The 13,186-nt window shown below is 52.7% G+C and overlaps 1 protein-coding gene across 2 annotated transcripts in view; it reads right to left on the bottom strand.

The window, feature by feature from the left end:
• The window catches only part of CRISPLD2 (cysteine rich secretory protein LCCL domain containing 2), an 89,569-nt gene that overhangs the window by 58,060 nt on the left and 18,323 nt on the right, over positions 1-13,186 (bottom strand). For both annotated transcript variants that reach the window (XM_007994241.3, XM_007994242.3), the window contains exons 2-5: positions 11,954-12,267; positions 6,507-6,625; positions 3,240-3,372; positions 2,089-2,204 (exon numbers count right to left, since the gene is read on the bottom strand). In XM_007994241.3, coding sequence (XP_007992432.2) covers positions 2,089-2,204; positions 3,240-3,372; positions 6,507-6,625; positions 11,954-12,193 — 608 coding nt within the window. In that variant the 5' untranslated portion in view covers positions 12,194-12,267. The remainder of the gene's footprint in view (positions 1-2,088; positions 2,205-3,239; positions 3,373-6,506; positions 6,626-11,953; positions 12,268-13,186) is intronic.

Raw genomic sequence — 13,186 nt, 5'->3', positions numbered from 1 at the left:
GTTTTGAATAGCACTGTGAAGTACCTTCCCTCACGTGCAAGTCCCTCTATGTACACACCTACCTCATCTCCTGTCGGGCTGGGAATCCCCCTTAAGGGATCTGACCTCCCACCACACCCAAACCCACCCTCCCAGCCACCCTTCCCACCCTGGTGCCTGGGACAGTGTCCTGCATAGCCCTGGGGCTCAAGCCCTCTCTCTAAGAAAGAGGCCATGGACAGCACGCAGTAATACGCAGCAGACAAAAGGAAAGAACCAGTGAACACACAACACCATGGGGAGACCTCACCAATGTGATGTTGAGCAAAATACCATTTGGGGGCACCATTTGGGAGTGTGCTGTGTAGCCCCCCTCATGTGAGGTCCCAAACCAGACACCACAGACTGATGGGAAAGATGCTAGAATGGTGGTCACTTCGCAGGGCACGAGAGAGCCTCTGCGGCACGGGAGATACCGTCCATCTCCATCTGGATGGTAGTTACATGGGTAGAGGGCTATTGCCATAGACTTTCAGTATGTGTCTCCGCAAATCCCAGTGTTGAAGCCCTCACCCCCAACGTGACTGTACGTGGAGATAGGGCCTTGATGAAACTAATTAAGGTTAAATAAGGTCAACAGGTGAAGTCCTGATCCAATAGGATTGGTGTCCTCATCTCTCACCACCATGTAAGAAGGCGGCCGTTGGTGAGCCAGGAAGAGAGCCCCCGCTGGAGCCCGATGCTGCCACATCTTGATCTGCCACACCTTGATCCAGGGGACTTCCAGCCTCCAGAATGGTGAGAGATAAAAGTCTGATATGTAAGCTGCCCAGGCTGTGGCATCTGTTGTTGCAGCCCCAACAGACTAATGCATGTGAAACTGTGTCACGCTGTATACTTAAGATGAGTAGATTTTACCATACATGGGTTATTCCTTTTTTTAAGGAAGCAAGGGGTTGCTACAGAAGGAAAGAATTTCATTTCTGATAGGACCTTCTAATGTCTATTTTTTTTATATAGAATCAAGTCAAATGATTCCTCATTCCCCAACTACCACTGGGCCGGGAATTCCACCACCTTGGACCAGTCTGCTGCCCTTGCATGGGGCCTGCGTCCCTCCCAGGCAATGACACACCCGCTGCGCTTATCCATGTGGGCTGCTGAGCCACGCCACCGCAGGCACGCCAGATGGTTTTGGGAGAGCTTCTATTTTTCCTCCCAACCTCAGCGATTCCCCCTTCATCCCACCTTTTCATAACCACTCCTGACCCAAGACAAATACATGAGGTCATTGCCGTTTCATTCAGTCACTGAGCAAACATGCCCCGGGGCCATGCTACACAGGGCACAGGGCGAGCACAGCAGTGGCCAGCGGCCAGCATGCAAACCTCAGGCCGTGAACTGGGGGAGCGGCTCTCCAAGAATCAGCACATATTTGTCCCATGAGCAAATGAGTCAAGGGCTGGACACCACACGGACAATCTGAGCATGCTATAGGCGGAGGAGGCACCATGATCGGGAGGCCGCATGAGGACCCTCTTCGGAGGGAAACAGAGAAGCTAGGCTTTGTATGAACATGTGTTTTCTAGGGTGCTGTCTACTGCACATTTTCAGAGAAAAATAATCATATTGCCAGGGCAGACCATGCTGGCTGCCCAGCCAGCAGCTATTCCCGCTCTGACTTTGTTCAGTCGGTCTCAGAGGACGTCTTGCAAAGCCAGTTGGGGCAATCTTGTTCCCCCTCATCTATGATTGGTCTAATTCTGGCCAAGAACATAAGGAGAGAGTGTGCCAGTGTGCGAAAGACCTAACGAGAGAGCCCTTTGGCCCTTTGACCATCTTTCCTTCTGCTTGGGGAGATGTGATGTGGGTGCTCTGTGGCCATTTCGGGACCCTGAGGAGAGAATGGTACGGCAGGAAGACGGAAAGGACCCGGGTCCTTGTTGACATTGCTGAGTTTTTAAGCAAACCCAGATGCACCAAACTCTAGATTCCTTGTTATGTGAGATAATGAAGACTTCGCTGCTCAAGCCAGTTTTCACTGGGTGCTCCACGGCAAGCAAACACATCCCAACCCCTACCCCATACAACCGCATCAACTCGTCTTACTTTGGAGAATAATTGCAGACAAAGTAGACCGCGTTCTCCCAGACTTCTCCCCAGACAGTCATCCTCCGGCAGGTGTTCACAGCACAGCCGACCTTGTTGGTGGTGGCCCAAACTATCTGAAAAGATGACATCTGTGTGTCACAGCTCGAGGGACAAGGCACAAAAGGGTGATACACTCTGGCCTGGATGTATAAGGTGCTGGCACTAAAGGGTGAAGTGTTGGGGAAGCAGATATTAGTCCCCAACCCATTGAAGATACATGCATTTCATTAAAAAGCAAGCAAGTGGGCCGGGCGCAGTGGCTCATGCCTGTCATCTCAGCACTTTGGGAGGCTGAGGCGGGCAGATCACGAGGTCAGGAGTTCGAGACCAGACTGACCAACATGGTGAAACCCTGTCTCTACTAAAAATACAAAAAGTAGCCAGGCGTGGTAGCGTGCGCTTGTAGTCCCAGCTACTCAGGAGGCTGAGGCAGGAGAATTGCTTGAACCTAGGGGGCAGAGATTGCAGTGAGCCAAGATCATGCCACTGCACTCCAGCCTGGGTGACAGAGGGAGACTCCATTTCAAAAGAAAAAGCAAGCAAACAAACTCCCACACAATGAAAATGCCCCGCAATATCAAATTGCCATAGATTTCTCGGTTGGGTGCAGTAGCTCACACCTCTAATCCCAACACACTGGGAAGCTGAGCGGGGAGGATCACATGAGCCCGGGAATTTGAGACCAGCCTGGACAACATAACCAGACCCATCTCTTAAAAAAAAAAAAAAAATACAAAAATTAGCCAGGCCTGGTAGTGTACACCTGTAGTTCCGTACTCAGGAGGCTGAGGTGAGAGGATTGCTTGAGCCCAGGAGTTTGGGCGCTGCACTGAGCTAAGATCATGCCACTGCACTCCAGCCCTGGTAGCAGGGAGACACTGTCTCAAATTAAAAAAAAAAAGAGTTTGTAGTGCTCACTCAGTTTCTGGCCTTGCTGGTAACAAACAGCGTATTTTACCAGCTGTACTTTGCATAGAACTGAATTTTTAAAAATTAAGGCAATAACAGCACAGAGGTTTAACAGATTTGGCACCAATCCCCCAGAGGCAGGGGAGTGAATGACTGGGATTGGGGTGCAGGGCTGAGGGGGTGGCCAGTTCCCGAGTTACCTGTGTGTAGTGCGTGCACATGGCCCCCGAGCACCTCTCCGGACACCAGGGATTGCACTCGCTCGGGTAGGGGTAGGTGTAGTCCTTCACCTCGTCATACCAGGACTGCACGTGGAACCCGGGAGAGCGATACCTGCAGGGCAGAAGCAGCTCACTCAGTCCCGGCCCCTCACCCCACCCGCCAGCGGAAACAGCAGCAGCCAGGGGCAGGTGGGGGGGGAGGGAGGCCGAGGAGGGGGATAGCCCCCAATTCCAGGAGCACCTGGTACCGGTGATTAAAACCACTGTCATTGAGGAGCTCACCTGGGGCCTCTAGTAGGCTCTTTGGGCGGCTCACATGCAGAAAAATCTTAACCTGGCTCTCAATGAGTCCTTTTTTACGTCAATTAGGTGTTTATTTTCAGGCACATTGGAGAAAAAATACCCAGCCCATGAAGCCCATGTTTCACAGACGTTATTGTCTAAGACAAAACCTGATGAAGACGTGAGTGCAGTTAAGGCCGAACATGGTAGTTCACGCCTGTAATCCCAGCACTCTGGGAGGCCGGGGCGGGTGGATCACCGGAGGTCAGGAGTTGGAGACCAGCCTGGCCGACATGGTGAAACCTCGTCTCTACTAAAGATACAAAAATTAGCCAGGCGTGGTGGTGCCCACCTGTAATCCACAGCCACCAGCTGCACCGGTCCCTGGACATCCTCTGTGGGGTCATCGCTTCATGCCCACCACCCCCTTGCTTCAGACTCAGCTGCCAAGGTTGGCACCTTTTTTTTTTAACTAGGGAAAAAACCAAACTGGAGGCAAGTCCACAGTCACACTGTCACCAGCAAGTATAAACAAAGTGGTTTCGATGAAGAGAAAACGCTCACGGGGGAAATGACCATTTTTAAGGGCAATGTGGTCAGCGAGGCAGTTAGAGGTCTTGTAACAATTACTGTCTGGAAGCAGAACGCACAGCAGTGGTCAGCGGCATCTGCAGAGATGCGTGCACACAGTGAGGAGGCAGGAGCAGAGGGCTGCTGGCCACTCATCCGCTTCCCAGCAGGCTCAGGGTCACGCAGACTCAAGGCTGGCACTGGCACTGGCACAGCTGTGGGGAAAGGAACGCGTGGCTGCCCTGGGGCGCTGTGCAGAGTCAGGGGCTGTTTTGCAAAGCAAGTTAGCAAAATTCCTTAAGAAGTGGGGAACTCTCTGTGCCCTTTGGCCGAGCAATCTTACTTCTCAGGAGTAATCCTAAAGAAATCATTCAAGTGAGACAAAGCGAAAAACAAACAAAAAAAATGAATCTGCAAGAGCCAACGGGTCAACTTTGGTCTGTCCACAGAGGGACCACTGGGGCATTTGCAGGGTGACACTCATGACAACTGTGTCACTGAAAATTTCCCGATATTGTATGGAAAGGAAAAGAAAAAAAGATTTCAAAGTGATCCAGGCTATAGTCGCAAGGCTGTAAAACTATGTCGGCACCCAGCCAAGTGCTACAAAGGAGCCCAGAAAAATGAAAAGAGCCGAATCAGGCTAGTGGAATTACAGATCTCCCTGCTCTAGACACTTGCCTTTCATGTTATTGTAAGATTTTTTTTTTTTTTTCCAAGACGAAGTCTTGTACTATCTCCCAGGCACAATCCCGGCTCACTGCAGCCTCCGCCTCCGGGGTTCAACCAATTCTCCTGCCTCAGCCTCCCGAGTCGCTGGGATTACAGGCGCCCGCCACCATGCCCAGCTAATTTTTTTGTATTTTTAGTAGAAATGGGGTTTCACTATGTTGGCCAGGATAGTCTTGAACTCCTGACTTTGTATTCCGCCCACCTCGGCCTCCCAAAGTGCTGGGATTACAGGCGTAAGCCACCATGCCCGGCCTGTAAGACAGTTTTTATAAAAAGCTAACTTCACCAAAGAAAAAACCATGGTGTGGATTTGCCTCTGTGAAGTCACAGCTGTTGATCCACCATGACACCTGCCCAGGTTCATCCTGAAAAACCACAGATGCAGAGGAAGGTGTGGCTGCCCGTGGCCTGATGAAACCCAGGCTAGGAAATCCCTCTCCATTCAAAAGAATGGGAAGTGAAAGCAAACCCTCACCTACATTTTAAGAGGCTGTCTAAAGCCCAGTCCAACTTTTCAATAATTAGGGCAAAATGGAAGTCAATCTAGGTCCTGGATGGGTCTGAGGACGTGCACTCCGGCCTTGGGCGTGGCACGGTCACAGGTTGGTCGTTAAGTCTTATGTGGTCATTAGTTGTTATCCTGGGCGTAGTCAAAAGACATTTTCCCACTTTCTCCAATGAAACCAGCCCTCAGCCCCTAGGAGGGGACTTCTGGCCTCTTTGGGAGCATGGATACATGGTCCAGGTTACTCTGGGGAAGGCCAGTCAGCTGCATTTAACAGACAACCATCAATGCCTCCTACGGGAGAGGTGACAAACCACTCCCAGACAGGGAAGGAGAGGGGACAGACCACTGCCAGACAGGGAAGCCCCGGGGGTCTGGAGAAGTTAGTGAGCTTCCCGACGCCCGGATGACGCGGGGAAGGCAATGGGCATGTTCCCAGCAGGGTGGAACCTGGCTCAGCCTTAAACAGTGAGCAGAACCAGATAGAAATGACCCACCGCGAACAGAGCTGTTCACCCCACAGGAACGGGGACTCAGGAACCCTGCACAGGAGATGGAATGGGAACCCCATCTACAGGCTGGGTGGGGTGGCTCGTGCCTGTAATCGCAGCACTTGAGGAAGCCGCGGTGGGTGGATCACTTGAGACCAGGAGTTCGAGACCACCCTGGCCAACCTGGTGAAACCCCGTCTCTACCAAAAAATACAAAAATTAGCCAGGCATGGTGGCACATGCCTATAGTCCCAGCTACTCGGGAGGCTGAGGCTCGAGAATCACTTAAACCCACGAGGTGGAGGTTGCAGTGAGCCGAGATTGCGCCACTGCACTCCATCCTGAATGACAGAATAAGACCCTATCTCAAAAAAAAAAAAAAAAAAAAAAAAGAGAAGAAAAAAAAGAAATAGAGAAAGAAAGAAAGCCCAAACTACAAACTTTAATCAATCATCAGTGTCTGGGGTCAGCCAACCAAGCTTGAATACATTTTGTCAGTTACTCAGGAGTGTTCCTGGGTGCCGAGCCTCAGTTACCCAGAATATGGATGGAACTGGTGGTCTCTTTCACTCTCTTTGCAGGCTAAACTTGATAATGGGCAAGTGCTGAGCCCGGCACACAGCAATGGGGGCCCGCAGCAGCTGGAGAGAAGCTTGTGGCTCTTACCTGCCCCAGTGGGCGGCCAGGTTCTGCCCGATGGACACCAGCAGACTGGTGGGCCCGTGCTCCCAGATGCACTGACTGGCCCATGCTGCCGCAGACTTCTCCAGCTCGTCATCCCAGGTCTGCAGCAGGAGGAGAAACAGGCACCAGGAGGTGAGGGTGAGGTAGGGGCGTAAGAACCATAAATGCAGCAATGCCCCAGCCTGGGCTCCCGCGGAGCCTACAGCCAATGCTCTGCTGCTGTGTGGAAGAAAAGCGAAGGTCAGCAGCCATCTCTAGGGATGGTCTTGGCCTGGAACCTGTCCCAATGACCCCGGTTTCCTCTCCTTACGCATGTTCCAAGCACACCAGGCCTCAGGCTTTACCCCAATCTTTTCATTGCATTCTAACAAGGGGCCTCTGAAGTAGACCCTTCTTATCTCCACTTCACAGGCAAGCAAATCAAGGCCTGAAGAAGCAATGCCATTTTCCCTGGGTCCCACAGTCGGCCAGTCGCAGAACCAGGATTTGAACCCGGGTCTTCAGGACGTTGGAGCCTGAGCTGTCTCCACGTACGCAGTTATGTGTGGGCCGCAGCAGGTAATAATCGGATGCTATTCCTAGGCCAGGGGCTAGAAATAAGTTATTCGTGTGGCATTGGATCGGTGTTCTCAATGCTGGTCCTGGAATGGCGGTGTGAGCCTAGGCATGCAGTTATCCCGTCTGAGCCTCAGTGTCCTCATCGGTAATGTGGGCATGTCCACAGCCCTCACTGTTGGCAGTAATGGGGAGGGGAAGCCCACGAGGTGCCCAGCCCAGGGCCTGCCTGCAGTCAGGGAGGATTTATCCACATCAGCCACACTCAGGCCTGCAAGGAAAAGCAGCCAAGGGCCCCTGCAGGGGATTTTAGATTCTCACTGGCTACCCGCGGGGCAACACAGCAAGAAGGGCCCTAAGATGAATGGGTGCCGCATTTCAGTCGGAAGATAGAAAGTGCCGGAGATGGGCCCGGCTCAGTGGCTCACGCCTGTAATCCCAGCACTTTGGGAGGCAGAGGCAGGCGGATCACTTGAGGTCAGGAGTTGGAGACCAGCCTGGCCAACATGGTGAAACCCCGTCTCTACTAAAAATACAAAAATTAACCAGGCGTGGACAAAATAAGACTGTCTCAAAAAAAGAAAGAAAGAAAAGAAAAGAAAGTGCCAGAGGTGGATGGTGGGGATGGTTGCACCACAGTGTGAATGTACCTAGTGCCACAGAACTGCACACTTAAAAATGGTTAAAATGGTCACTTTTATAGTCCGTATATTTTACCACAATGAAAAGAAATTGACAAGAGACGTCTTCGGCTTGCCCAGCCCTGCTCACCTCCCAGCACGGCCCAGCCTGAATCAGTGGGGCCTGAGCAGCGGTCTGGGCAGAGACTCTGAAGACAGGCTCTGCAGCTTCGCCTGCCACAGCTGGCCCCAGGAACACACAGGACTCCTGGGGAGAGAACCCCATGAGCAGAGCAAGCGTGTCCTTTCTCCTCTGTGGAGGAACAGACGCCAGGCAGCCCCCGCTCACAGCTGGCAGTTGACGCTGCCCTTCCTCCCTGGAGTCCTCCCGACAGGTGCTCCAGCTCTAAGCAGGCAGAGGCTGGCCTCCCTGCCCTCCGCACACCCAGCCCCGGGCACACAGCAGACGCTCATGGAAGACAGTCCTGTCTTAGTCCTGGGACCCCCCAGCAGGGAGTACCTGCCCAACACAACCGCATGCCTCGCTTCCCTCTCTCCCCGTGTCCCACCAAGACTCCTCGGCGGCCAAGGGGCAACAAACCTTGAGTCTTGGAGAGGTTAAGTAACCTGCCTGAGGTCACACAGCCAGGAAGCCTCTCGCAACCCCCTCTCGTCTGGCTACAAAGGTGACTCTTCCTGCCTTGCATACTGTAACCAAGTGCCAGACCCATCTCACTAAAATAAGAAGTTGCTAAATTATGCTACTGCAATATGCTGACTATGCAATATACTAAATGATAACAGCATCATTCATATTTACTTAGAACGGGTCATGCCTTATCTCTTCGCCTCCGTCAAACAACCCTACGAGAAAGGGTTTCTTGTTCCCATTGTGTAGGTGAGGAAACATAAACAGAAAGGCTAAGCAATCTGCCCGAAGTCACAAAGCTGGCCAGTGACAGAGCTGGCTGGAGGCAGGCAGGCTGGCTCCAGAGCCTGTCCACTCATAAAACCTCAGAACGGGCTGCTCGACTCTTTGAGATTCCAGAATCCACCTTTCAGTGCTAAGCCTATTTCAAAGGACTGTGGCTTGAAGCCACAGCAGGCAGGGTTGAACAGGAAGCCACGTTTCCAAGACGAATTCTCAAATCTGCGTTGCTTGTTTGGGTGTGAACCAGAGCCGAGGGGCAACGCAGTGCAGTGCTGAGGGCGCCGGACTGAGTGGCAGGGGCCCTGCCTTCCCTCTCTTCCAGCCTCCCTGCTCCGAGGTGGCCTCAGTAGCATCCACAAAGGCTCAGCCTCCCCAGCAGGCCGGCCTTTTAGACCAAAGGACCCCGATCTCAGCTCCAATCCTGAAACAGCACCAAGTAAACAAATAGGAAAACATGAAAGGCCTGCTATGGGCTGCCCGGGCGGCCTGACTTTCCCTGCTGCAAAGAAGCTCCTTTCACCGGCGCTAAGTCTTGCATGAAACTGGGAGGACCACACGGTGCAGGGAGAAGAACATCCACAAGAACCCGGCCTGCTGCAGACTGGGAGGCGGGAAGCATCTGGGATCCTGGAGCTCAGTCAAGCTCCAGTCCCACATGCCCCAACCTCTCCAGAGAGACGTGGGGCCTCCTCGGTCCCATGAGGACGAAGGCCAAGCCACCAGGGATGCGCGGATGGGACATTCGGTGGGTCTCAACGTTCCTGGGGCCCCTTTCCTTTCATTTCTCATAAAGCAACTCTCCCAACAGCATGTTCCAGCAAGCCCCCTCTGATCTTAGAGATTGAGGGTGAAAAAGAAAAACTTAGGCCGGGCGCGGTGGCTCACGCCTGTAATCCCAGCACTCTGGGAGGCTGAGGTGGGTGGATCACCTGAGGTCAGGAATTCGAGACCAGCCTGGCTAACGTGGTGAAACCCCACCTCTACTAAAAATACAGAAATTAGCCGGGTGTGGTCGTGTGCACCTATAGTCCAGTTACTCAGGAGGCTGAGGCAGGAGAGTCACTTGAACCGGAAAGTGGAGGTTGCAGTGAGCTGAGATCACGCCACTGCACTCCCGCCTGGGCGACAGAGCTAGACTCTGTCTCAAAAAAATCAAAAAGAAAAAAGAAAGATGAAAGAAAGAGAGAGAGAGAGAAAGAAAAAAGAGAGAGAAAGAAAGAAAAAAGAGAGAGAAAGAAAGAAAAATAGAGAGAGAGAGAGAAAGAAAGAAAGAAAGAAAGAAAGAAAGAAAGAAAGAAAGAAAGAAAGAAAGAAAGAAAGAAAGAAAGAAAGAAAGAGAGAAACTTAGAAGAGGAGGGGAGCGTGTTCAGGCTAAAGCAGGCACCAGGGAAAGCCAGTGACTCCGAGGGAAGCCTTGCAGGGCTTCCTGCCTCTGCTCTGCCCCTTCAGAAACAGCCCCCGGGCAGAGTGGCTGCCTCCAGGAGCCTTTCTCACAGTGCAGTGCGTCCAGAGCTTGGAGAAAGACAGAAAGCCCAGCCAGAAAGCCAGTGTAGCCCTGACCCATGGGCAACGCCTCCTAGGTCTCAGAACGGCTCTTTGTTCTTCACTTCCCGCCTCCCGCCCAAATCCCACCCCTTCCCTCCTCACCTGCCCGTCACCTGCTGACTGAGCCACCTCCCAGCAGCCTCCCTGCTTCCTGCTGGGCCCTCCAATCCCCAACATGCACAGCAGCAAAAGTGTTTCACGGCGGGGCACAGTGGCTCACACCTGTAATCCCAGCACTTTGGGAGGCCGAGGTGGGTGGATCAGCTGAGGTCAGGAATTTGAGACCAGCCTGGCTAACGTGGCAAACCTCGTCTCTACTAAAAATACAAAAATTAGCTGGTCGTGGGGGTAGGCACTTATAATCCCAGCTACTTGGGAGGCCAAGACAGGAGAATTGCTTGAACCCAGGGGTCGGGGTTGCAGTGAGCCGAGATCACGCCACTTCACTCCAGCCTGGACGAAAGAGTGAAACTACATCTCAAAAAAAAAAAAAAAAAAAAGTGCTTCACAGTCATAAAAGTATCCTCGCCTGCAAATAAACCCTTTTTCTTTTTTTTTCTTTTCACCCCCATTTCAGCAATAACAAAACCATATTCCTCATAGAAAAAAGGCAGGCTCCTCAGCTAGCCTCAAAGCCCTGTGTGCTTTGCCCCTGCCTGCCTCTCTGACCTCTTGCAATGGCCTCACTCCCTCAGAAATGAGCCGTGGTCCCACTGGCTTTTTGAGAGCTCCTCTGAGACCCGAAGCTTTTCTCCCATTAAGGAAAGAGATTCACGAGGTGGTGGTGGTTTCACACCTTCTGTTCCTTCTGCCCAGAACACCCTTCCCTGCACGCTTGCTCACTCAACCATGCTCACTCTTCAGGTCTTAACTGAGATGGCTTCTCCGCAGAGTGGCCACCCCGACACCTCCATCTCAGTCAGGTTTCTCCCACCTGTAATGTTCTTTCTTGCAGCTCCCATATTTCTTCTTCTAACTCTGCATAACTCATAATTATGCCTCCTCCCGGAATCCAGGACAGTGCCAGGCACATCGAAGGTGCTCCACAAATCCTTCCTGGCTACATGAGTCCAGAGATGCGGTATGGACGGGGACCTTATCTGCTTTGTCCACCTCTTTATAACAAGAATCTCACAGGGTACTGGACTCACGTGAGACACTCAAAAATACATAGAATTCACCAGTTGATTAAATCCCAGCTGTGTGGAAGGCAGAGAAGCAGAGCCGGGAGGCCAGCCTGCCTCCTACCCACACATTCAATAAATATGTAGAGGCCGGGCATGGTGGCTCACGCCTGTAATCCTAGCACTTTGGGAAGCTGAAGAGGGTGGATCACTTGAGATCAGGAGTTTGTGACCAGCCCGGCCAACATGGTGAAACCCTATCTCTAATAAAAATAAAAAAAATTAGCCTGGCATGGTGGTGCATGCCTGTAATCCCAGCTACTCAGGAGGCTGAGTCAGGCGAATCACTTGAACCCAGGAGCCAGAGGTTGCAGTGAGCTGAGATGGCACCATTGCACTCCAGTCTGGGCAACAGGGCAAGACTCTGTCTCAAAAACAAACAAACAGGCCGGGCATGGTGGCTCACGCCTGTAATCCCAGCACTTTGGGAGAGAGAGTTTGTCTCAAAACAAACAAACAGAACAGAGCCGGGGTCCTCCCCTGCCAGAGGAGACCCTGAGCCAGCCACCACACGCACCGGCTGGGGCACAGAGCAGGCTGGTGGCCTGGGCCCCACCCCCAGTGCCAGCCCCTGTGGCCGGAGCCGGCGCTCACCATGTACTCCATGTTGGAGGCCTGAGGCTGCACCTGGCCCCGAAGCTTGTTGTGCAGCATGAGGATCTCCTCCTTGTCCTCCCTGGGGATGGCTCTGCGGACCCGGGAGTGAGAGTCGTTGTGCTGGTATTTGCTGAGCAGCTCCTCTAAGAGAGTGACGTTGGGCAGGAGGTAGCCTTGGGATCCGCAGACCAGGAACAGCAGCCCCAAGGGGATGACACTGCCCAGGACACAGCTCATGACTCCACTCCTGCAGCAACTATGGGACTCACAGGACAGCCTGGGCTCCTGGGACAGAGCTGGGCACTCGAGCTCTGAAAGGAAGCAGAGGGCGGTGGGAGAAGCTGCATTAGTAGGAGCCGGTCACAGCGCTGGCTCGAGCAGCGAACGCAGCACACATGACTCTCTCCATTTTACAGATGTGGAAACTGAGGCCCACAGAAGCTAAACAAGCAAGGTGCCACAGACAGGAAGTGGTGGAGCTGGGATTTACGCCAAGGGTTCCCGGCGAGGTGAGCTGTCGGGATTCCAAAGAGGATAACCTAGAACAGTTCCTCCTGGACTCGAGTTTTCCTGGAGCGAGTCCCTGCATTTTCTAACTAGGAGTCAGCATCTCTTATTCATTCAGGATTCAGGTGAATCTCTGGCACAAATTAGCTTCTATCTCCTGCCCCAAGGGGATTGCTAAAGTCATGCTCCGTGAACCAACATTGAGAGCAAACTTCTAGTCCCTGCGAAGTCAAACTCAGTTTACCAAAAGTGGTTGACATATGGCTTCTCTTATCACGGCCCTCGCCCCGGGCCCCACCCGCACATCTGTCCCACACTAAGACACAGCTGCCCAGAACGAAGTCCAACCAAGGCCTCCGCCTTTTGTTCCCTCAGAAAACCCTTCATAAGCACCTACGCAGGCCGGTCGTTTATGTTATTCCCAGTCACCATGACAACCCAGGAGGTCAGGCCGTTCTCATCCCCATTTTACAGATAAGAAAGCTGTGGCTTAGTGTGGCAACAAGACAAGCCCAAGGCCAGCCTCCTGGTAAGCAGAGACGCTGAGGTCGGAAATAATGATTACAAAGACCCAGAATTTTCCAGCAAGCTACCTTGGCACCTCTGTCTCTGGGGGCCAACTACCTCCCCTCCATTATAGGGTCACGAACTGCAGACCTCCACCTCCTGGCTTCATCTGAAGAATGTATGTTACTGGCCCAAGAAGACAAGGAAGGGCTTGAA

Source organism: Chlorocebus sabaeus, chromosome 5, assembly GCF_047675955.1.
Source record: "Chlorocebus sabaeus isolate Y175 chromosome 5, mChlSab1.0.hap1, whole genome shotgun sequence".
Taxonomy (NCBI): Eukaryota; Metazoa; Chordata; class Mammalia; order Primates; family Cercopithecidae; genus Chlorocebus; species Chlorocebus sabaeus.
The sequence above is the reverse complement of the archived record's forward strand: the minus strand, read 5'-3'. Positions and strand labels throughout refer to the sequence as shown.